Below are 25215 nucleotides of genomic sequence, written 5' to 3'. Positions count from 1 at the left end.
CAGAGCTAGCTCCATTCGACAGATGAGGAAACTGAAGCTCCTCGGACAAGAGATGAGGTCACAGAGCTAGCTGTGGGCAAAACCGGACCCAGCACCTCAGCCTCCCGGCTCCTGATGCCTGTTGTTATTTGTCTCGGCACTCCCGCCCATCTTTCCCTCGGGGTGATGAGTGAGAGAGCTTACAATCAGTTCAGACTCGCTTTCAGGTGGCACAGCCCGGAGAGAGCTGAGGTCATGAAAATCCCCTACCTTTTGACTGCTTTTACAGTTTATGAGATAATGTCATGATTTGCTGTTGGTTTTTACAGTATTAGCCCCTCTTACAGACAGGGAAGCTAAGTCTCCCACAGTTTAAATGACTTATCCAGTCAAAACTGGGACTGGAACCCAGATCTTCTGACTCAAAAAACGAGGGCTCTTTCTCCTGCCTCGCGGCTGCCTCTTTCCCCAGCGGACCTGAATTTCCTGAGAACAAATCGCTGAAGTTGGCATGGTTCTGTTGCTCTGAACTTGTTCAGAGCAGAGCTGAATAAGTGAGGACTCTTTTTCTATCTTCCGAGCAAATATGAGTTCCTCTAAATCAAATCAGAACCATGCCGCGTGGGTCACAAGTGCTAGAGGAGGGCAGTTCTTGAACGAGGACTGTGGATTATTGTGAAATTATTAGCTCCCTTGCGACTGATTACTTTCAGGCTCAGACTCTTAGGCTTGTGCCAGTTTACACATCTGTCCTAATCTCACTTTCAGGGCTGTATGCTCCAGGCCTCAATGAGGAGCCCAAACATGGAGGCCTTCAAGCAGCAGAAGGTGGAGGACTGTTACGACATCGGAGAGGAGCTGGGGAGGTAAGAGGCCGGGAGAGGCGGAGAGGATGCCGGAGGGAGACAAGGATACGCTGCTCTCGGTGCACTTGTCAGTGGATCTTGTCACAGAACTTGTGGGAAGCTTTAAAAACAATCCTGAAGTTTATTTATTTAATTTATTGGGGGGTGATATTGATTAATAAAAGTAATAACTTTCAGGTGTACAATGTTATAAAACATCATCTGTATATTGTAGTGTGTGTTCACCACCCAATGTCTATGAGGTTTTTTTGTTTTGTTTGTTTTTTGCTTAATTCCTTCACCGTTTTTATTCAGCCCCAACCCCCCTCCCCTCTCACAGCTGTCAGTAATCCTGAGGTTTATTCATCTTTATGGGAGGCTCTGCAAATAGTCATCTCTCTGAAAATAAAGACACGGGTAGAAGGGGCTAGATTTGTTGAGCTCTGTGTTTTCAGTATATTCTGGCTGAGAGTTATGGTGAATCCAAACGATTCTTGGTTTATCTGTTACTGTTCTCACGAAGCCCTCCTCAGACTTTGGACTGAGACCTGACCTGTGGTTTTCTTCTCTGAGTCCCACTTGACATTCTCCGCGGCTCCCAGGATTTTGTTTCATAAGCTCAGAGCCTGATTGGGAGGTGAAGTAATCCTCCTGAAAGTGGATTTGCATTGAGTAACAAGCCACAGGAACATAGCCATGAAGGTTCGGAGGATCTGAGTTACTGGGTGTCTTTTCAGGTTTGCTAAACACGGAACACAACCAGAGCTAACCTCTGAGACCTGAAAGTAGTTCCTATTTGGAGAGAGATGAATATTTTCCCAAAGCTCTCTTCTTGCTTCGTTTCTAACAGATGCTACTATTTAGATGGTGTTTTAGTGATTATAGAACAGTATTCCTGAAGTTTCATTCTCACAACAGTGCATGAGATGGGAAATTAAATATATATGTATATATGTATATATTTAAAAAATATTTTTATTGATTTCAGAGAGGAAGGGAGAGGGAGAGAGAGAGATAGAAACATCAATGATGAAAGAGCATCATTGATCGGCTGCCTCCTGCATGTCTCCCACTGGGGATCGAGCCCACAACCCGGGCATGTGTCCTGACTGGGAATCGAACTGTGACCTCCTGGTTCATAGGTCAATGCTCAACCACTGAGCCATGCTGGCCGGAAGAAATGGGAATTGTTTTACTTTTGTTTTCCAGATGAGGAAACTGTGGTCTCAAGCGCTTAAGCAAGTTGCCCAAAGTTGTTCAGCCAGCAAGTGACATAACCAGGTCTGGCCAGCTCAGTTGTACAACTGCACACCTGTTGTGCTCTGTCCTATGAGCACGGCACTTGCACACTCCCACGTGCTCACCAGTATACCCAACCTCAGCCTTTCACACTCCCAGCAAACTAAAAACCTGTGGGTTTAGGGCCTCCCTGTATCCAAGAGGCAAATCAGGAGGCCCTTCCTCTTTATAGAGTTCGTGGGTCAGGTCTAATTCTTTACTTACTTTAATTCCGAAAGACAAAACAGAGCCAGACTCTGAGGAGAATGGGAGGTGCAGGTGCTTCAAGTTCAGGCGGTGCTTGTCCTGGGTGACTGGATGGCTGGGTGCATGGGAGCAAGTGCTGCAGAGACCCCAGGGGGGGATGACCTGTCTGCCTTATTTCGGAGACCGGCTGACATAGGCAATCCAGGGCCCGGTGAAAGGGTGGGAGGAGGACAGAGGGCCAGAAGCTGAGGGTGGCAGTAGGATCTGCCTCTGAAAGAGAGGCCAGGCTCTCTGACCTCCGGTTTCTCCTGACCTTGGGGACACCAAGGGTAAAGTGGCATCCTCAGCAGCAGACCCTGCCAGTGGCATTTGATTCAGTGGCCCAACCTTAGCCACATCCTGTGTGTAGGGGTCTGTGCTAAGTGCTGTGGGTACAAAGACAAGGAGGACACAGATAGTCTCTACCTTCCTGGAACTCGATCGCGCGCGCGCGCGCGTGTGTGTGTGTGTGTGTGTGTGTGTGTGTGTGTGGTGGGGGCCACACACATAACAGGGGTGGCGTTGGATGGGACTGGCACCAGAACTGGGAACTGAGGAGGGAGACTTTGAAGAAGGAAGTAGAAGCAGCTTCCTAGGGAATCCATCTGTTATTCCTCCCTAGTCCTGTCTTTTCCCCGCGCACTGTATTGGAGCTATTAGAACTAGAGAGATCTCACGTTTTCTGATCCTTTCCTGTAACAGGGTGTGAAGGCACCATGTATCTCGCAGCCTGGGGAGCCTTCAGGGACCCCACCTACTTTCCTAAAGTGCTAACCAGACATAGAGTGGGTGAGAGGCAGTAGAGGCCTTTGGAATGGCTTGACATGCTAGGATTTGTGGTCTAGGGGTCACATGAATTGGAAGGCCATTAGAGGTCCTTTCTAAGAGGCCCTCCATCTGACAGTGGAGGAAACTGAGGCTCAGAGAGGGAAAGGTCTTGCCTGAGGCCATGAACAGGCTGGAAATAGAACTGCCTCCAGATGACTGCTCAGCTTCTGAAGGGACAGGCCTACCTTTCTCTCCTCCCCTTCTTTTCTCCCCTTAACATACTATTAAGGACCTGCTGTGTACCAGGCACTGCCCAAGGTAGGGGTACACAAGCAGGAATATTCCTGTCCTCTTGCAGCTTATGCTCCATTAGTGGAGAAAAGCACTAAACAAGTGAATAAGGGCACAGATACATCATTTTAGCATGTGGGAAGGGCTATGAAGGAGAGAGCAGGTGCCCTAAGAGAGACTAGGGGATGCAGGTTTAGACTGAGGGTCAGGGAAGGCTGCTCTGAGCAAGAGCCTGTTAACTGGAGAACTGAGGGGTTAATAAGCAGGTAGAGGCAACAGCATGGACATAGGCCCAGAGATGGGGAAGAGCCTGGGGCCTGAGCTACTGACAGGAGGCCAGTGTGGCCTCAGAATGTGAGCTGGGGCAAGCGGTGCTAGATGAGGTTGGAGACATAGGTGGTGCCTGATGCAGCCAGCAAGCTCCCTGTCAACACAGAATGGTGGAGAGGTTTGGCCTTAGGGGCATACAGATTGCAACCTTAGACAACTTACTCAACCTCTCTGGGCCTCAGTTTTCTTACCTGTGTGATGGGAATGATAACAGTACCGACCTCACAGTTGTGGGGATTAAACGAGATGCTTGAGTCTATGGTGCTCCTCACAGAGCCGAGCACAGGGTACGTGTTCAGTGAACAAGAGCTTCTGGCCTTTGAAGTAAATTTGAGGCATCAAGGTCCTGCCTCCCACCTCTCCCTAGGAGAAGGGGTGGGACTCTGCAGGAAAACAGCACGTGGAGGGGGCCGTCATTCTTATTTTGGAGAGAGCTGTGTGTACGCCTGCTTCCTGGGCTATCAGTGAATACCCTGGCCTACACTCAGAGCTTTCTTGTTTATTTTAGCTCCTCATGAAGTCCTTCCTATGCAACAATGAAAATGAATGACAGTCACTTTTCATTTTTACCTGTACTGATGGATGAAACTCACATAATGCTGAGTAAAGGAAGCCAGACTCAAAGAGTCCATAGTGTTTAATTCCATTTGTGTAAAGTTTGAAACAGGCGAAGTGAATCAGATATGCTAGAAGTCAGATGGTGGTTATTTGGGGGACTAGTGACTGGAAGGGGGCACAAGGGGGACTTGTGGGGCATAAGGATTGTTCTGTTTCTTGATCAGGGTGCCTGTTTTACTGCTGTGTTCATGTCATGAAAATAGATCAAGCCGTTCATGTTCATGTACATGTACATTTTCCTGTAGGTATGTTATACCTTAGCTAAGACCATGTGTTAACAAGCAAAGAATCTTTTACTTCACTTCCTGCCCTTGTCTGGTCCCTGAAGCACATGTTTTTGATTCATTCGGAGGCCTTGTTTGTCCTTGTTCTGCAAGTAAGAACATCTGTGAGAAACGCTGCAGCATCCAGCTTTGGATGGGGACAGCGTGCCCTGGCTGGAGAGTCCCGAGCTCGGCTGGGACCGCTCCTGAGCCTGCACATCTCACCTGATTTCTGGCTCCCTGTGCTGAGTGCAGACACTTGGCTTGCAGATGCTGGCCTCAACCAGACTAGGTAGCCACCTAGGGCAGAGCAGGGGTATATTAGAGTAGAGCTCATAAAGAAAAAGCCACTCAACCCCTCATTTTATAGACAAGGCTAGGATCGGAGAGAGGAAGTGGCTTGTACAAGGTCACAGGGTCAGCCAGTGATAGACCATGTGGGGACGGGAGGACTGACTCTGAGTCTAGGGCTCTGGCCACACTATAAGGACCCACAGAGCACAAACTCGTTTTTTCCTTTATTTTGAATGCTTCTGGGGAGTGGGGGAGAATATATGGTAGGGTAGTCATTTCTGTTTGACCTTGAAGGTCAAGGGTCAGAGTCCAGAGGTGAACATTTTGGAAGGAGTGATATTCCCTAGAGCAGTGATGGGCAACCTTTTGAGCTTGGTGTGTCAAACTTCGCCAAAAAACTGAGCATAACTCGGGTAGTGTGTCACTTTGAGGAAAAAACATTATTTCGCAAATGTTTCATCCTCAGGAGCAGCAAATGTTTCATCCTCGGCATGCGGCCGCCTCAGCGGCCACGTGTCATCAGAGATGGCTACGCGTGTCAGTGCTGACACGCGTGTCATAGGTTCGCCATCACTGCCCTAAGCTGGTAGTTAGGTCCAGTGTTGAATACCGCATGCACAACGACACAAGGTAATTCAGTAAACACAGCATGCAATAATCAGTGGTTTCTTCTTCCTATAGTGGTTTCTTTTACTTAGATCAGTGGTCGGCAAACTCATTAATCAACAGAGCCAAATATCAACAGTACAACGATTGAAATTTTTTTTGAGAGCCAAATTTTTAAAACTTAAACTTCTTCTAACGCCACTTCTTCAAAATAGACTCGCCCAGGTCGTGGTATTTTGTGGAAGAGCCACATTCAAGGGGCTAAGTCCACAGTCCAGTTTGCCGACCATGGACTTAGATGATCAGATTATCTTATTAACATAAAATTATTCAATGTTACTGTTGAACTGGATCTCGACAAGAATTTAGTCCAAATCTCCATTTTATAGACAAGGAAAGTGAGGCCCACAGAGGGGAGGTGATTTGTCTAAGGCCACAAAGCAAGCAGTATAGGAGGCGGAATTTAAAGAAGCTTTTCAGCTACATTGTGCTGGTTTAAACAAACAGAAAAAACTATCCATATGTACATTCAACTTTTATCCCCACTTCCCACCTCTCTCAGGGAGCCTACCTCACTATTACCCCCACCTTCTATCATCCCCTCTTCCCTCCCTGGTGAAGACAACAGGCGTAAGCCCTGCTACTTCCAGGAGGCTCACATGTGCAAGGCACCCTGCTAGGTACTGACCCTGCAGAATCTCCTTGTGTAGGGGCAGGAGCTTTGGGACAGGGAGGGGTCTGCTGCTCTCAAGCCTCATCCTTCCTGGGAGCTGAGGAATTGTCAGGGGTGGCCATACTAACAGGGCTGAGTCTCTAATGGGGTCCTCTGTCGTTAAGATCATTCACCACACACTCAGCTTAGCCTGGGCAACCTCTTTGTGAGAGAAATAAAAACCTTCAGGAAATGTGTAGAGCTCAGATTTACTCAGACTGGGTGCTATAGCCCAGTCTAGCCACACATCACTATAGAACACAACAGTAATAGTGGTTTACCTGTCTCGGTCCTTGGGAAAAGGGTTTTCCAGGGAAAAGCGTTTCTGAAGCAAGGGGACTTTACTATTTCTGTTTAAATGAAAAAAAAATTTTTTATTACAGAGGTGATGCATGGGAAATGTCATAAAGTTATGATGAGTTAAAGTAGAATTCCCTCTGCTCTCCCTCCACCTCTCACACCCACAGGAAAACTCTGATAATAATGTTCTTCTGCTGCCTGTTAGAACTTTCCTAAGCAAAGCAAGTGCGTAAGTGGACCCAGATGGGACCACACGACCATAAGTCTACAACTTGCTTTTTCACTTAATGAAAAGCACTGAATATCTTTTTACAGCCGTGTATATCGATCTGTGAGACTTATTTTGGATGCAAGTTTTTTTTTTTTTAAAATAAAAAATCCAAGAAGACAGTTTAAGCCAATAAGAGATTAGTAGCCTTAGTACAGCAGCTATTTTTGTTTCTGTTTTTCCTTCTAATCTTTCGACAGCTATTTCTCATGTCCACACACTCCCCTCCTCTTTTGTGTCTACTTGAGGTACACATATGCTCAGAGTTAACATTCCCCCAAGTGCTAAGCTCCCGGGGCGGGTCCGGGAGGCCAAGGAGCCGCGCCCACAGCCCTGGGATTGCCCAGGACTGAGATTTGGCCCGTCCTGCCTCACGTTGGCTTGTATTGGGCTGTCAGCTCTTGGAAGCCAGCCTCACATTAGATCTCCTATTTTGAGGATCATTGCAGCACTGGGACGGAGGCCAGAGATCCTCCAAAACTCGCCCCTTCCCTCTGTTCTTGCTGTTCCCTCACTCTTGGAAAAATTAAACGTTTCCTCCAAGGTCCAGATCAAAGGCTGTCTCCCTGGCAAAGCCTCTCATGACCCACCCCACCCTACCCCTGCCCCTTCCGTGGATTTAATTACCTCTTATCCTGGATCCACATCTCTATTAAGTGCTAATGTCATCACATCTCATGTTACACAGAGGGTCCACCTGGTCATCTTCCCCTCTGGACTAAAGGCTTTTCCCTGCATACTTCATCTTTTATCCATCCATTCCCCCCTCCCTGCCGCCATAGTGTCCAGCCCAGGCCTTTTATACTAAGTGCTCAGCTCCCACAGATACCCATCAGGTAAGTGCAGAGCTGTCTGGAACCTGCCTTGAGTTCAATCTGAGGCAGATAACATCAGCCAGGCCCCCCAGCTTCCAAAGGTATTGGAGTCCATGAACGTCCAGGATACCCCACACACACAGTGGGAAACGAAACACAAAAATTACCTCCATTTCCTACATACGTTCATTAAAAAAATATTTTTATTGATTTCAGAGAGGAAAGGGAGGGAGATAGAAACATCAATGATGAGAGAGAATCATTGATCGGCTGCCTCCTGCACACCCCCTACTGGGGATTGAGCCCACAACCTGGGCATGTGCCCTGACCAGGAATCAAACCATGACCTCCTGGTTCACAGGTTGATGCTCAACCACTGAGCCAAACCGGCCATGGCTAGATATACATTTTTGTATTTAATCTTTGTAACACCTTGGGAAGCAGCTATTATTCCCATTTTAGGCATAAAGAAACTCAGTCTCTAAAAGTTGGGGAACAGGGGTACTCTTCTCAAAAGCTAATCAAATAAGAAGACGGAACAGGCCATGAGCTAATGCTCCACACCCCTCCCCCAAACATGTGCTATTCGTTCAGAGGAGGAAGCTCTAACCCTAGGTGGGGCAGCTTTTCACAGGCTAATCCGGGAAATAGCAGGTAACTGCCTCGAAGTAAGGGTTTATACTACCCACTGAGGAGCAGCAGGCCTGGGAGTGGGCAAGAGGGCACGTGGAGAGGGTTGAAGGGATGGGGCCACCAAGAGGACAGGTGACTGCAGAGAGCCCTGGATGACAGAAGCCACGGATGAGGGAGAGAGGCGCTTTTATCAGCCTTTGTTAGGAAAACAAAGCACAAAGCCACTCAGACAAAGTGGCTGCATTGCACACGCTTCAGTCCCAAGCTGGCGCAGAGAGCAAATCCCCTGCCCCAGGGTAGGTCTCATTGAGCTCAGTTTGCTTTATGAGAACTCTAAGAGCTGAAGAGAGGTACTTGTGTGGGGTAATTGAAAGCATTATATGCCTATACGTACTGTGTACACTTGCTTTTCTACTTGTCGCCAGCATGTACATTTTTGTGTTGTATTGTTTTTACACTCAGCATTCTTTTATTTATACCTTTCATATATCCAGAGTCTATGTAAATGAAAACAATTATTGTTTTGAAATAATTTCAAATTTAATAAAAAGGTTTCAGAATAACAGAACTCCCATACACACTTTATCCAGATACCCCAATTTTTAACATTTTGTCACTTCCTGTCTCTCTTCATTCCTCTCCCCAACTCCTTCTCCTCCTCTCCCCCTTTCTCCTTCCCTCCTTCCTACCATCCTTTCTATCTAACTATCTATTTATTAATGTTTCTAAACCATTTGAGAGTCAGTTGTAGACATTTTGCCTTATTATCCCTGAACACTTCATTATGCGTCTCCTAAGGACGTGGTTATTCTCTTTCATAGCCACAGTACAGTTTTAAAATTCAGGACATTTAACTCTGATATCATATTTTTATCTAAGTTCTCATTCTTGTTCCAGTTTTGTCAATTTTCCCATTAGTGCACTTTATAGCTGTTTTTCTCCCGGCAGAACCAGGGCCAGTGCCGATCATCCATTGCATTTCGTTGTTGTATTTCTTTAGGCTCCTGCACTCTGGATGGCTCCTTGGCCCTCCTTTGATTTGCCTGACACTGATATTAAAAAAAAAAAAAAAAAAAAAATATATATATATATATATATATATATATATATATATATATATATATATTTCTTTATTGATTTAAGAGAGGAAGGGAGAGAGAGCGAGAGATAGAAACATCAGTGATGAGAGAGAATCATTGATTGGCTGCCTTCTGCACAACCACCACTGGGGATCGAGCCCGAAACCTAGGCTTATGCCCTTGGCCAGAATCGAACCTGGGACCCTTCAGTCCACAGGCCGACGCTCTATCCACTGAGCCAAACCAGCTAGGGCCTGACATTGATATTTTTGAAGAATACCCACTTAAAAAAAAAAAAAATATATATATATATAGTACATATTTTTGTTAACTTCATAATATTCTGCTATATAGACATTCCCAGTTTATTTAACATTCCTCTATTGTTTCTCACTATTAAAAATAAATGTTTCTGTGGACATATTTGTTTAATTTCCTATCTCTGCATTATTTCTGCTGGGTGTATTCCCAGAGGTGGAATACCAGGTCAAAGGTTATGGCTGATTTGTATCATGGTTAAAACTAGAAATACTGATCCAGTTCACCAGGTCACCAACATGTGCTGATTTCCTTAGGGCTTTGCCAAAAATTCATTGTTTTTATGTATTTCTGGTAGTTCAAGAGTTTTGTAAAGAAACGTTACTGTTTTTGCTGTAGGGAAATGGAAAGTGGTTGACATTTTCTATGCTTCTCTCTTAATTCCAAAACTTATTCTCTCTGCTATGTTACCTTTTCTAATGGTGTTTACATTTCATTTTCATTTAATTACATTTTCATGGATAATTTGAAGTTCTGATAGCAACACAAGGCAGGCAACGCAAATATAATAATTCCCATTTTATAAAGGATGAAAATAAGGCCCAGAAAACTTACGTGACCCATCAGGACCAGAGACAGAGGTCTTCCCCATAGATGGATGGTTTTGCCTCCTGCCCCCCCAGGTAGAGGAGATCAAGGTTTTTGGGAGACCCCAGAACTCAAGCAAAAGGTTCCACTTCTTCTTCTATATATATATATATATATATATATATATATATATATATATATATATATATATATATATATATATATATATTTATTGGTTTCAGAGAGGAAGGGAGAGATAGAAACATCAATGATGAGAGAGAATCATTAATCGGCTACCTCCTATACACCCCACACTGGGGATTGAGCCCGCAACCTGGGCATGTGCCCTTGACCAGAATCGAACCTGGGACCTTTCAGTCCACAGGCTGACGCTCTATCCACTGAGCCAAACCAGCTAGAGCAGATTCCACTTCTTTGTCTCTACTTTTAGAAGCTGGTGGGCAGGGTTCTATAAGAAAGTTCTTGGCCCTAACCGGTTTGGCTCGGTGGATAGAGCGTTGGCCTGCAGACTGAAAGGTCCCAGGTTCGATTCCGGTCAAGGGCATGTACCTTGGTTGTGGGCACATCCCCAGCAGGAGGTGTGCAGGAGGCAGCTGATCGATGTTTCTCTCTCATCGATGTTTCTAATTCTCTATCTCCCTTCCTCTCTGTAAAAAAATCAATAAAATATATTTTTTTTTAAAAAAGAAGAAAGTTCTTGGAGGTCCTGGCTGGGTAGCTCAATTGGTTAAAGCATCATCACGATATGCCAAGGTTGTGGGTTCAATCCCTGGTCAGGGTACATACAAAGAAAAAGAACAAATGAATGCATAAATAAGTGGAACAACAAATTGACGTTTCTTTCTCTCTGTCTCTCTCTCTCTCTGTCTCTGTCTCTTCCCCTCCTCAAGACAATAAATATATATATTTTTAAAAGCTTTCTGAGAGAGCGCTGTTGGGAGAGATGGGCTCCTTGGGGAGGGATGCTTTGAGGACAAAGAAGAGTGCTGTATCCCTGTTTTCTTCTTTGCTGGAAAGTGAGGGGTAAGAGCGGAGGCAGTGGTAGGAGTTAGGCCCTGAGGTACCCCTCCCCTCAGCTGTGGTAAAGCCCCCAGGGCTCTGGCGGTGTGGGAGGCTGCAGTCCCAGGGCCTCTCACAGAGGTGATGGCTGCAGCCTTCAGGTCTCTCTTCTGGAGACTGCCCCAGACCCAAAGCAGGCTTCAGAGCCCAAGTACTTGAACCTGCAAGGGCTCCTGCAATGTCTAGTCCAGGGGACGGAAAACTACAGCTCTGTGGCCAAATCTGTCTGCCACCTGTTTGTGAATGGCCCTGGAGCCAAGAATGGGTTTTATAGAGGAACGGTTCCAATAGATTTAATGATAGGGAACATTAACTTTGGAACCTAATTAAACAAAATGTTATCCTCCCCAATCCCTGCCTTCCCCCACCCCCCGCCCCAATTCCATTCTTCTCATTAGAAAACCTGTATTACAAAAAAACCCAGACAAAACAAAACTCAATTCTCATTATATATTTAATCCAATCAATTAAATATTTATTGAAATTTTGTTTTCTCCTTTGTTGTATAAGGACTGCATAATACCCTTAATTTTGCTTCGTGGCCCACAACACCTAAAATATTTACCATCTGGCTCTTTGTGGGAAAAGCGTGCCTTCTCCTGATCTACTTCAGCAGAGTTTACTATTTAAGCAGCAAAACTTTAAAAAAGTAGATTATTGTGGGGTGGGAGGCGGGACACAAACAGGTCAAAGTGAAGGTGCGGGTACGGAAAGGAGGATGAAAGGGGCGCAGAAGTCCACTTGCCCCTCCTCCCTCTCCCTCACACAGCCCCTGAGGAACCTCTGGGAAGCCCCATTTCAGAACCAAGGCCAATGCAGTCCTCTGAAGAGAAGGCAGGGTGGGAAGAATGGCAAGGAGCTCTCTGGGTACTAGGAATTATCTTGTACAGACACAGGGTGGGGCTGGGGGCATCACCTGGCTTAATCCTCTGGGCTGGTAGGTCTTTTTCCCATTTTGCAGATGAGGAAGCTGAAGCTCAGAAAACTTCACTACTTTCCAACTTTAGTGTCAGAGCTGGGAGTTAAACCCACGGCTTCTGATTCCTGGTCCAGTGTTCTCTTTGAGGTGCCAAGCTGCCTAGGATTTTCTTACTGCCTCTGACCCTCGGGTCCCCTCCAGAGAACAGAGAAAGAGGTGGGTCCTGCTGCTTAGTGCTCTTGGTGGTTTACCGGACGACCTGCCGAGAGCCCTGTTGTCCTGTGTCTAATCCACTGCCTCCCTGGCACCCCCACCCACGTGCTGCCGGCATCTAACCCTGAGGCCTCACTCAGGACCCTAATCTTGGACCCTGAGCTGCTGGCCCCTGGTAACTTGGCCACAAGGCCTGGAGGGAAATGGAATGTCCTTCCCACCTTGGGATGAGGTGGTACCTTGGGGGCGGGGCCACCAGCTAGAAAGGAGAGCTTAGCTGCTGAGGGGCACAGTGTGGCTCTAGGAGGCAAAGTGTTCCTACTCATCTTTTGGAGGAACCCCTGCCAACTGAGAGAGGAGACAGGGCAGCGGAGGGAGGAGGCAGGGAAGGGCACTGAGCCATTCCTGGCAGGAAGAGGGGCTCAGGGGTGAAGGCTGGGAGCTTTAGTCTGGTGGTGACCAGCTTTAGTTTGGAGCTGCCAGGCCCCGGTTTGACCCTGGCTCTGCTACTGTGAGCCGTTGGGCCTCAGGAGGCAGCTTTGCCCTCTTAGGCTCTGATTCTTCGTTGTAATGGTCTCTGTCTCACAGGGTTCTTGAAATAACCTGGGGACTCTGAGTCTTCATGTTTTCCAGCCTTCTGGGGTCCCATCGTTCATGTCCAAATAGGAAAAGTGAGCATTCCATTCCAGGGCAACAGGAAGTCGTGTTCCTGACCCAGCCTCTCTGCTTCTCCCCGGGGAGTGCTCACATCCACCTCACGCCTCGGGCCCTTGAACTCGAGGACCCCTTCCTCCTTTGAGACAAGGCTGGGCTCCCTCTGTGACCCTGGCTCAGGATGAACTCACCACTGAGACTGGTTGAAGAGTAAACTGAGTTCCATGTCAGGCTTGGGGGCAGTGAGAGGAATTTTGGCACAAAGAAGGAAACTGCTTAAAGCAGGAGTCAGACACCTCTGCTTCTTGACCTCTGACCTCTGCGATGATGCTGGGGGCTTCCAGGACTCTCTGCTTCAGGCCCCAAACCAGCTACCATCCTTTTTACTTACCACCCAAGGGAGACCCCTGTTTCTTTCATATATAGACAGTTTATTGTTGTTGCAACCACTGCCTCAGTGGATTCTCGGTCTCTTTAAAAAAATTTTTTTTAAATATATTTTTTTATTGATTTCAGTGAGGATGGGAGAAGGAGAGAGAGATAGAAACATCCATGATGAGAGAGAATCATTGACTGGCTGCCTCCTGAACACCCCTTACTGGGGATCAAGCCCACAACCCAGGCATGTGCCCTTGACTGGAATCGAACCCGGGACCCCAGGCAGATGCTTTATCCACTAAGCCAAACCGGCTAGGACTCTAGGTCTCTCTTTTCTGGAATCAAAGGCCCTTTAAAGTTTCTCCCAAACACAAAGCTACCTCTGACTTCTCTCCCTTTCCCCTCCTTCCTGCCACAGATGTAAGGGGTATAACCCGGCACATGGGAAGTGCCTAGCACAGGGTCACAGATACGGACCTCATTGTGCTAAAAGCCCAGCAGTCAGTTGCCTGGAAGAGCTCACAGGGAGGAGTTGGGTTGGGCAGCTTCTCCGCTGTTACCTTATTTAACCAGTGAGATTCCCTAGTGGGATAGGCAGGCAGGTAGGAAGTAACTGTCCACGTTTTACAGATAAGAGGCACAAGGACCCAGTCCCAACCTTTGAGAGCAGGGAGGCCATATGGAGTGGGGATAAGGCTGTGTGTCCCCAGGTATTTATTAACACAGGTCCAAGTAGCAATCCTGAAAGATTTCTTAGAGAAAGATTTTATAAAGCATCTTAGAGCCAGCTAACTCTGTAGTGTTTCCAGAGTTTGGGGCCGTGAAATCCTTCCTGATGTCTCATCTGAACTCTGACACAGGATCCTTCCTGGGGTCCACGGCGTGTCTCTGAGAAAACGTCAGCTCCCTGCAGCTCAGGAAGCACTGCCAGACGCTGGCTCAGCTGGCCAGGCTCTGCTGCAAGCCCTCTGGTTCCTCGAGCTGCTACCCTATAGGGAAGGCCTGTGGCCAGGCCATTTCTTTGGGCAGCTGACCCACTCCTCTTCAATACACAGCCAAGAATTTGTTCCTCAGGCTCAGGGTCAAAGCTGGGTAGGAATCCCAGCTTTACTACTGACACCCTGTGTGACCTTGGGCAAGTTACTTCACCTCTCTGAGCCTTGGTTTTTCTTATCTAGGAAATGGAGAACATATCACCTACTTCATCAAGCCAGGATTTAAACTTAGATCTCTTCTGACTCCAGAGGATTGGATGAGATTACGACTGAAACATGTAGTACAGCGGATGTCATCCCGGGCAGTGCATCTGAATCACAGAAGCAATTTAGAACACACACACACACACACACATGCCAAGGGTTTGAGATGTAGAAGGTACAACTAGGTCCAAGATCATTTCTTCAAAATGGTACTTGAGACACAGTAGGCTCTTAGAGATGCTGGTTTAATCCTTTCTTCCCTAGTAACAAGTCTCTTTATTATCCTCTCTCCGGTTATGTTATGATTTTTTAATAATGTAAAACAGACTTATTTGTATGTGCAACAATGAGCAATCTTCTGTCAAATGGAGACGATCTAGATTCTTAAGTAGCTGACTTGGGGACCCACTACAATGGGAAGACTTGCTGTGTTGCTTTCAGATGTTAAGTCTCTACCTGACTTTTCAGCAGCTTTTTAAATGGGTCTTCCTGCTGGGCCGGCTTTTCTTCTCCCTGATGATATACAAGCTGGTGAACCAGAGAGCCTGTGTTCCTCTCCTGTTTATCCAGGCACTTTCCCATGAAGCGTGAGAGATCAGTTCCACTGTTTAAAGCCGAGGGGTTCCGGTCTTGCTGGTTAACATGTTCTTCAACTCCAGAGCAGCCTCTAGAGCTTGTACGCCAGGCCCCCAGTTACCTCTATCAGGCCTGTTAGTCACCGGAAGGCAGAGTTTACCCCCACGTTTTCTTAGGTGTCTTCGGAACTGCTCTGCATGATCCTGCTTCACTGCAGCTTGGTCTTCAAAAGATGCAGCAAAAAGAGGTGCTTCCCTGTCTTCCTTGTAGTAACAGGTCATAGATAAGTAAGCATCACTGACGTGCAGCTCATAAGATGCCACCTGATTAATTGTAACCCTACACTCCAGAGAGGAGGCTCTGGACCTTGGATGTCACCTCAGCGTTAGAGAAACTCAGGCATAAAAGTGCTACCTAGCCTGTTATGTTATTTTTACCTCTTTCTCTTTGCTCACACTAGATCCCTGCTTGGATTCCCTCGCCGACCCCCACTCTTTCATGGTGTCTACCACACTCATCATTCCTTTCTTGCTAAAACTACCCTCTTCTTTCTCCCCAGACCTCTCCCAGCCTTCTGCCCCATAGAGCTGAGCTGAGCTGGCCCTTGTACAATCAGGTGGCCCCTGATTGGCAGGGAGGGTCACTTGACTCAAGAGTGACCACTTCATTGGCTATGAGATGCTGGGCTGAAAAAGCTCTGCCCAGTAGGAGCAGTGGTAATTAGCTAAAATAGCTTCTCTCTGAGACTCAATGAAGAATGTGAGGAGGGAATGGAGCTACCATGGAAGATGCAGTGATTCCACAAGCTAATTCCTTGATGGCCTCTAGGTTCACTTCCCATTCCTGTGTGTAGCCTTCCTGTGACCACCTTCCCCTTGAAGAACCCAGGTAGCATGCTTTCCCTGTCCTTATCTCCGTCTCACCCATGTGTGGAGCCTCCAGGCATGTGCTCAAGCTTTGCTTCCTCCTGGAAGCCTGCCCTGATTACTTGCAGGTATATTGACTGCAGGCAGGGTTGGGTGCACCTGTTCGACGTTCCACAGTATGTTGTGGCTTTTCTAGTTGTTATTGTTTGCCTTTGAGTCTGCTTGCACCCTCTTCCACACCACCCCTGAAAAAAAGCTACCTTAGAACAGCTCGCAGTCCAGTGAGCTCTCTGATCACAGGATCTGGAGGTCATTCTGTTTCATTTCCCAGTGCCTTACACAGTGATAGGCACATAGTAGGTGCACAGTAAATGTTTGCATGAATTCTGGTTTCAGTTGGCTCTATTCTGGCTTTGCACTTTAACCTTAGTCCAGTTTCACCTCCTCTCTGGTCCTCAGTCCCCTTTTCCCCCTCAGCTCTAGAATTCCACAAGTCTATGAAATACCTGTCAGACATGTATTGGGTAGGAGATGCTTTGATGGGCACTAGGGTGGGGAGAGGAGTGGATGCAAAGATATAGTTTATATTTTTAGGAGCTTATAGAGGTAAATAAGCAAACCTTAAATATACAAAAACACCCATGAGAGTATCAGGCTCAGCAGCAATTCAAGAGCTGTCAGAATATAGTGCAGCTGAAAAAACATCCAGACAATACATGTGGTACTGGTTCAGAACCTGGCTACCTCCATGGCCTGGCACAGCCAGAGAAGGTTTTTGGAGGTGGGAGCTAAGCGGGACACTGAAGGATGGGTAGAATTTGGATAGGTTGAGCAGGGAGGGTGGGCATTCCAGGTATAGATGGACTTGAGCCACCTAAATGGACAGGATGATGCAAGGTATGTTTGGGGGGTTGGGTCCCTGGAAACTGGATGACAGGTCTAGCAGGGAAGCAGTGGGCAAGCCCAGAGTAGCAAGTAGAGGATGGACAAAAGCCTAAGCCAGCCATTAAAGTTTTATAATATGGGTCACAGGGGTAGAGGGGTAGGATAATGAATGATTTAATTGTTTTTACTTATACTTTTCAGTATCTCCTAAGCTGAAAAAGTTTAACATGCATTTCTTATGTCATATAGAACAAATTGCTTTTTAAATATTTCGTGCTCAGGAGTTTGGACTTCCTACTGGTTTTGAGCTGGAAGAAAGATTAATGGTATTGGATGGAGAAAAGGGCATGGGAGGTGGGCCCAGGAGGAGTGAATCACTGTAGAGAACGTGAGGCAATGAGGACCTGGAAGTGTCATAAAGGGATGAAGGTGGCACTGCCTGTATCCTTCATGCAGAGAGGACAGACTCAGTGAACCCTTGGCTGAAGGACTAGTAAGTTAGGGAACGTAAAGATTTGGTGAGGATTCCATACTGGTACCTACAATGAGTCTCCTATGTCTTTTGCTAGAAAAAAATTCTGGCAGAGATACCCCAAGGGGTTTGGAAAGAGTAATTTGTCATCACACCATTAGAATTAGGCTGGATGGTTCCCGCAATGCCATCTATCTAACCCTTCAATGCACTGTGAGCTCTTTCGAGTCATTTAAAAATGTTAAGCTGTCTGCTCTTCACAGAAGTATTCACTGAGCACAACAAGTTCTTCTTTCTTGGACATTAAAAAAAGTGACTTGACTTTTAAGAAGTCCACTCTTTAGGGAACTTGTCTGTGGGATGAAGTATACCTGTATGTATCTTAGCTCAAGTCCTAATTTTAGCTAATGTTGGCTTTTCAAAGCTCTTCCTAAATAAGAGCTTCCAAAAATAAATCTGGAGAAACTTTGCCTAATGCTTGGAAGAAGATGACCATTAACTGAGAACAGTATTTAAACTATTTAAATGTTAATAGTTGCAGGTGCTCATTTAGGAATAACAGTGTGGTACATATTCTTTTCTCTCTACGAGATTGCCCAATAGCCAGCCCCTAGAGCATTGCCAAGATTAGCTGACTCATTGCCAAGATTAACCCGCATTTGGATGGTTACTCTTGTAAAACTGTACTCTTTGTACCCACAGATATATGTCTCTAATGCATTTACCTTCCCTTTTTGTTGTCACCTTAGTTTCCCTCTTTGCAGAGTAAGTGCTTCCAGGCCAATGTCTAAGCCATGTCTTCCTTATATTCTGTGATGCAGAGTCAGGAATAAGTGGCTGGCAGATTAAACTGAAGGGTGTAGCTAGTCCCATTGTTTTGTCCACTCTACCTGGCCAAACTTATCTCTATACTTTCTCCCCTCTAGCTGCTGTCCACGTCTTTTAATGAGATGCTCTTCCTTCTTCTGAGCACCTTCTCTCTCATCCCCCTTCCTCTCTTCCACTAGTTCTGCTCAGCCCTCAAATCCAGTGAAAATACCCCTTTTCCATTTAAAGCTTTGCCATGAGTACTTGCCCCAGCCATCGTTCCAGCTTCAAGCATCCATAGCTCTTAGAGTCTATAATTCTTCTGAAGCAGAAGATTTTCTGGAGGTTCATTCTGTATTCCAAGCCAGGCTGTGAGACCCTTGAGGACAGGGGCCAAGGTTTACCTTTCTTAGTGTTTTCACCACCTCTAGCATAGGGTGGGATGCACAGTAAGCATTCAGCAAATACAAGGGCCAGTGCAGCCATAAACTGTGCTCAGGCAGCTGAGCCTCAGGCCTTGAGTTTGTGTCTACAAGCCCAGGAGCCAGTAGAAGTGCAGCAGCATCGTTTTCATCACAGCTCCGCACACACAACCTTCTTTGTTTTCTTGCCTGGAGGGGGCAGAGCAGGGGAGCAGGCCAAGTGTGCAGAGCTGTTTGACATCTCAGTCGCTGTACAGAATGCTCACTTGTTCTCTCTCTCATGTACCAGATTCACCCCACATCACAGTTTCTTCCTGCGCTGGGTCAGCCTAGTGACTTCTGTCTTGCTTCTGTTTCTCCAGGAAGTGACTGAGCCTGGTTCTGTGAACCCAAGTGGAGTATCTAGTCCCAGGGAGAGAAGGGGGCAAGGGCTTTCCTTTTTCGGACAGGGTCTGATCTCAGCTGAGGAGATGAAGGGAAGGCCTATTGTCATGGAATTTCCAGATCAGGGGTGTGACTTTCTTGGGGCTATCTGAGAAGTAGAAAGACTCCTTTGTGGCATCTGAGCCATCAGCCATGGACTTGGAGTAAAGACTTCATTCAAGTCCCACTTTGGCCACCAATATGTTGTGTGGCCTTAGGCAAGACACTTTCCCTCTGTTGGCCATGCAACATTTTAGCGGTGCAAGTGGGGTCTGAATGCAGGTCTCCTCACTCCAGCTCCTTTGCTCTTTCGGCTACTCCACAGAAGCACCGCAGGCATTTGGTATCACACCAAGTCACCTTTCCTTTCCCTTTTGACTTGTTCCTTTTAGTACCCGAGGTGCTCTTAGGAATAGGGACTTTCCTCCAGAGGCCTGCTGTCAAGGATCTATCCCCAAACTATAAGTTTTCTATATTTCCTTCCTATAGATATTTCCCTTTAGGCCCCAGATTTCCTTGGGGCTACCCGACGGGTCTCTCTCTTTTGACAACCGCAAAAGAGAAGAGGTGGGCAAGTGGCGCTGCTTTGGGGAAGCAAGTAATGCCTTCCTGTCGCGGGGCTCAATAAAAACTTGTCCCACGGAGAGATGAATGAATGAATTCCAGCAAGAAACAAGAGAACTGATGATGCCAAGGTATCTCCTTAATCATCACTCTATGAGACCAGGCCAGTTTTGGGGAGATCCCTCTGTGAAACTAACCATCTCAGAGCAGCACTTGCCCCATTTAAATCCAGGCCTGATGAAGTGGGTTCTGCCCCTACTGCCGTCTCAGCTGCTTCTCCATTCATTCAACGAGACAGTGCAATGAGAGAGTGCGGGTGTGGGAGTGCAGGGATCCAGGCTTTGGTTCTGGAGCGACATGTGCCTAGGCAAGTCCTTCCCGCCACAGGGCCTCAGTTTCCCCATCTCTTAATATTTAAATGTCTTTTAGCAGTAGCCCTGGACTTTAAGATTACATGAAGCACCCTTGCTGGGCCAGGGCCCACCTGTTCATTCAGGGCAGGAGTCACTCACCTGGTGATGTGGCCTGTGGCACAGTAAAGCCTCTGGTGCCGCCGAGACTGCTGCTGCTGACATTAGGCAGCGACGCTTAGCACCGAGTTTATTCAGGGCATGTTTTAGCAACACTGCTAGTAAATATTGACCCTGTGGCAGGAAAATGGAAAGCAGAGATGACTGCATTAACTCACTCAAAGGGTAGAAGTTCACTAAGCCCTGATAAGACAAGATGTAGTTACGCAATGTGTAGGTGTGTCACCAACAAATAAGTTGTTTAGGGGTGGGGAGAAGGGAAAACAGGTCAAGGAAGCCGTCGTGGGCAATCACAGCTGCTGTCTTGTCGGCACCAGCACCAACTGGCTCTCTTAATCTTCTATTTAATTTTAAACACCTTTGAGGCACATAGAAAAATGACTGGAAGGAAATACATCAAAACATTTATTATGACATTCTCTAGAGATGGTGAAATTGCCACTAATTTGATTTTTTCATATTCTTTTTCTATTTTCCACACTGTCTACAATGATCACATATTACTTTTGTAATCAGAGAAGGGCAATGTATTAGAAATAAAATATTTTATTTGAAGGGTCTGAACTTTCAGAATCTTCTAGGTCTCTCAAATCATTGTGTTTTGTTTACTGGACATTGTGTAGTAACAGAGCTGTCAAGAGAAGAGTGAAGTTCATATGAGAGAAGTTATTCTTCTAAATAAACCCTGTGTTTACTTAATGATTTGTACTCATGAAAGCAGAATGTGGTGGGAAAAATTCCAATCACTTGCGATTTCAGGATTTTTTTTCTAAGTAAATAAACACTTACTGCTTGGAGTGCTTTCTGTTTGCCAACACTGTACTCTACAGAGTCCAGGCCCGGCTTGGCCCAGAACTGGGCAGGTCTGAGAACTGGCCACTTTGATAAGTAGTTACATGTGGTAGGAGAAGCCAGGTATGAAGGAGGGACTAGGCCTTAGAATTTGTAGCATGGCAGTGGGGATGCAATCTACACTAATAAAAGAAAAAGATGCAAATTGACCATACCTTGTGATGCCTACTAGCCAATCAGGAGTGAGTATGCAAATTAACCCAACAAAGATGGTGGGTTAGTTTGCATTTGCAGGTGCTGAGTGGCCAGGGGCGGGGCGGGATGTTTGCGTCGTTGCCATGGCAATGATGCAGGCGTTCCGCACCACCCCAGCAGCTCTGGGCCTCTGGGCAGCGTGGGAAGGCAGAAAGGAGGCTCTGGGCCGGAGCAAAGGCAGAAAGGCGGCTTCGGGCTGGAGGGAAAGCGGTGCTGGCAGCCAGGGGAAGGAAGGCCCATTATTGCACGAATCTTTGTGCATTAGGCCTCTAGTTATAATAATAATTACCACTGATTAAGCACCAATCATCTACCAGGAGCCTTCCATACATTATTACTAATTTTTAGAAAATGACTGCCTCTTAGGGATGAGGAAACCAGGGCCAGGAGAGTCACCTTTCCAAAGCCCCAGAGCCAGTCAGCAACAGAACTGGGTTTAAACCCATGTCCACCTGATTGCAAAGCATTTACTCTTTTTTTTTTTCTCTTAATTTTTTATTGATCTTCAGAGAGAGAGGAAGGGAGAGGGAGAAACATTGATGTGATAGAGAAACATCAATTGGCTGATTGGCTGCCTCCCATTGCCTACCACCGACGAACTCAAAACCTGGTTATGTGCCATGACCGGGAGTCAAATCGGTGACCTTTTGGTGCATGGGATGATGCTTAACCAACTGAATCACATTGGCCACAGCCAGCATTTACTCTTCCCACCACACCAGGCTGCCTGGTGATTTAGAGTTTTGCACTAGAGAACAAAAACCTCCAAAGGGAGCCTGCAACCTCCAGACAGGACTGAGGGTCTTTGGAGGAAGAGGCAGCCCCAAGTGTGAAACATGAACGAGTAGCTGCAGGTAGGATCCTAATGTACCAGCCCTGAACCCAGGACTGGGAGTTTTTGCTCACCTGGGGTGGCTCACCAAGCCCGGGGGCGGGGGGGGGGGGCACAGGTGGGTCTCCTTTGAGGCTCCTTCTGGCCAGTCTAGAGGGCCCTTCATCTTTGGACTGCTTATGCTGTAGGGGAGGCCTTTTGTTGGGGAGCAGGAAATTGGAGCACAGGGTTGCTGCATCAAGGAATGTAGGTGCTTGGTCTAGAGGCCTTCTTTGTACCTGGTCAATTAAAACAGCTAGAAGGGGGGTCTTGTGGTTGTTCAGCTTTTGAGCTGGATTAGTAAAGCTAATTTCTGAGTCTGCGGCAGCGATTGCCTCTTTGGGCTCACAGGTCCAGAACTGGGCAGGACAGCCTTTGGAATGGGCCAGGAGCCCCCTTTCCTCGCCCACCTCCACTGGAACGCTCTCTACCTGCGGACCATAACGAGAATGCTGTGTATGCCCCCCTCACCCGGGAAGGCCTGCCTTCCAAGAATGAATGCCTCAGAGTTCGATTTCAGTTAAAGTTGGTTTCCACTTTATTTTATTTTCTTAGGAGAAAAGATGTGTGTTTTGGGGGAGGGGCTGAATTGTGGTGTGTGGTGTTTTTAAAAAACTATGTTTTTTGGCCCAAGCAGCTGAGTTGATTGAAGCCCAGCAGTACCCATTATGGAAATGCCTTATCTTGTGGTTCTCCTGAGTTGTGGCTAGAATATTTTTGGTTCCTTGGCAAAGCCAGATAGGATTTCGAAATTTGATGGTGAAGGTTTCCAAGTCACCAAAATTGAAAGGAGCAGTGGCATTTGAGTGCTCCTCCTCTGTTCCAGGAGTTTGTGTTACTCCAAGGCTCACACCACTGTGCATGTCTTTTGTTTCTTACATAACAATGGTAATCGTAATAATTACCTACATTTGTATGGAACTTTACAGTTTATAAAGCACATTCATGTACATTATCTCATTCAATTCTCATGGCTGCATTTCTAGACAGGCAGGGGCTATTAACCCTCCTTTTACAGAAAACGGAGGCTCAGAGAGGCTAAGTGACCTGGTCACATAGCCAGGAAGAGGCAGTGTCAGAAGTTAAGCCAAGTGTTCCGACTCCAGACCAGGAAAGGCAGGGAGGTTTGCACCCAGTAAGATGTGGACCTGCCCAGGTCCTGGAATGCAGGCTCTCTGGGCACGGGGAGATGTGAGCATCGCCAGACCTCGCTGTGACTGTCCTGGGCCCAGCACGGCCAACCTCTGTAAAAATGGGACAACCTTTGAGGTGTAGTTTGGGGTTTTGTGGGGGGCTTTACCTTGAAGGCCTTCTATGGTTGCTGCTTGGTTTATGCTATTATTGCCCTGTGAGAAAGAAGGGTAGGTAGATGCTATTAGCCTCATTTTATAGATGAGAAATCTGACATTTCAAGGGGTTGGGTGACTTAATATCATTTATTCATTAATCTCATAACAAATATTTATTGGGTGACTATTGGAGGTACATAGGGGACTGAGGTCACACCTAGTGACTGGGGAAGGAAGGACTTGAAGGCAATAAGAAGAGGGAACACAGTAGGTATTCGCCAACTCTGCTGAGTCAGAGCCCTTGAGAATAGCCCATGTTGTGGGTCTCTTTGTATCTTCCACAGCAATGAAAACAAGGTGGGCTCAGGCCAAAGTTCCAAAAACACTTTGTTATTCATGTAAATAATGGTGATGATAATTGCTACCATTTATTGACCTCCTGCTTTTGTTTAAAATATGTTTTTATTGATTCTAGAGAGAGAGAGGAAGGGAAAAGGGGGAGAGAGAAACATCGATTTGAGAGAGAAACATTGATTGGCTGCCTCCTGTACACATCCTGATCAGGGATTGAACCCACAATCTGGGTATGTGTCCTGACCGGGAATCCAACCTGTTACATAGCAAACCATAGGCTGGGCATTAGTCCTGTGCTGTTTCTAATTGTCATAGTAACTTATGTGGCAGTGATTATTTATCCCACTTTATAGATGAGAAAACAGAGGCTCAGAGAGGTCAAATCACTCCCATCTCAAGTTACCCTGGGATTAAAATCCAGTCTGTTTGATTCCAAAGCCAGGACACTTTCCACTGACCTACATGCTCTCTATGATAATGGACTCCGCGAAACTTGCTGGAGAAGGATGGTCCAGTCACTTTTGGGGAGCTCATGGATAAGGAGGGTCAGGCAGAGGAAGCTGGGTGGGTGGATAGGACTTCAGCTCTGGGCAGAATCTTTAAGAGGCCGTGGGCCCTGCTGGAGGCAGCCAGTGCTTGATGAGAGAGCAGGGCAGGGCGGGCTCCTGTTCATGGCCCTGCATCCAGCCAGCCTGAAGTGCTCAGGAGCCAGAGGCTGCTATGTCCTCTTGGGTACCCTCCTGGGAAGGTCGCCCTGCCACAGGCCGCATGACCCCTGTGACACATAGATGAGTGACACCTTCTCTCAGAATGCTGAAAACCCCAAGCCTGCGTTTCCATCTCCCTTCCCTGTTGTGTTAGTTTCCCGGGGCTGCCATAACGAATGACCACAAACTAAGTGCTTTAAAACAACAGACGATTATTCCCTCACACTTGTGGAGACCAGAAGTCTGAAATCAAGGCGTTGGAAGGGTTGGTTCTTCTGGAGGCTCTGAGGGAGAATCGGTTCCATGGCACTCACCGAGCTTCTGGTGGCTGTGGTATCCGTGGCATTCCTTGGCTGGTAGAAGCATCCCTCCAATCTCTGCTTCTGCCTTCACATCACCTTCTTCCCTGTGTGCCTCTGAGAGTCCTCCTCTTCTGTTCAATCTCCCTCTGCTTCACTCTTAAACCTATCATTGGATTTAGGCCACCCACGTAATCCAGAATGATCTCATCTCAAGATGCTTAAATTAGGTACATTCCCAAAGACCCTTTTACCAAATAAGGCCACATTCACAGGTTCTGGGGGTTAGGACATAGACATCCCACTATACCTGCTACCCCATTTTCCTCCTGGAGTGGTCTGAGACCATTGGGGTCAGTGCCCTCACTGCGCACTGGGTCCTGTGCTGATGCACCTGTCTCTTCTCCCCAAGCAGTCCCCTGAGCCTTATGGTCAAGTGGGTCTTGGACCCCCATAGACTGGCAATGGAAGGCTCTCGTATGAAGAGCT

The 25215-nt window shown here is 46.9% G+C and overlaps 1 protein-coding gene across 5 annotated transcripts in view; it reads left to right on the top strand.

The window, feature by feature from the left end:
- DAPK2 (death associated protein kinase 2) overlaps nucleotides 1-25215 on the top strand; it is a 114721-nt gene that overhangs the window by 6140 nt on the left and 83366 nt on the right. For all 5 annotated transcript variants that reach the window (XM_079769280.1, XM_079769278.1, XM_079769279.1 and 2 more), the window contains exon 2: nucleotides 748-845. In XM_079769280.1, the coding sequence (XP_079625406.1) occupies nucleotides 754-845 (92 nt within the window). In that variant the 5' untranslated portion in view covers nucleotides 748-753. The remainder of the gene's footprint in view (nucleotides 1-747; nucleotides 846-25215) is intronic.

This window comes from Cnephaeus nilssonii, assembly GCF_951640355.1.
Source record: "Cnephaeus nilssonii genome assembly, chromosome: 4".
NCBI classification, from domain to species: domain Eukaryota; kingdom Metazoa; phylum Chordata; class Mammalia; order Chiroptera; family Vespertilionidae; genus Cnephaeus; species Cnephaeus nilssonii.
The sequence above is the reverse complement of the archived record's forward strand: the minus strand, read 5'-3'. Positions and strand labels throughout refer to the sequence as shown.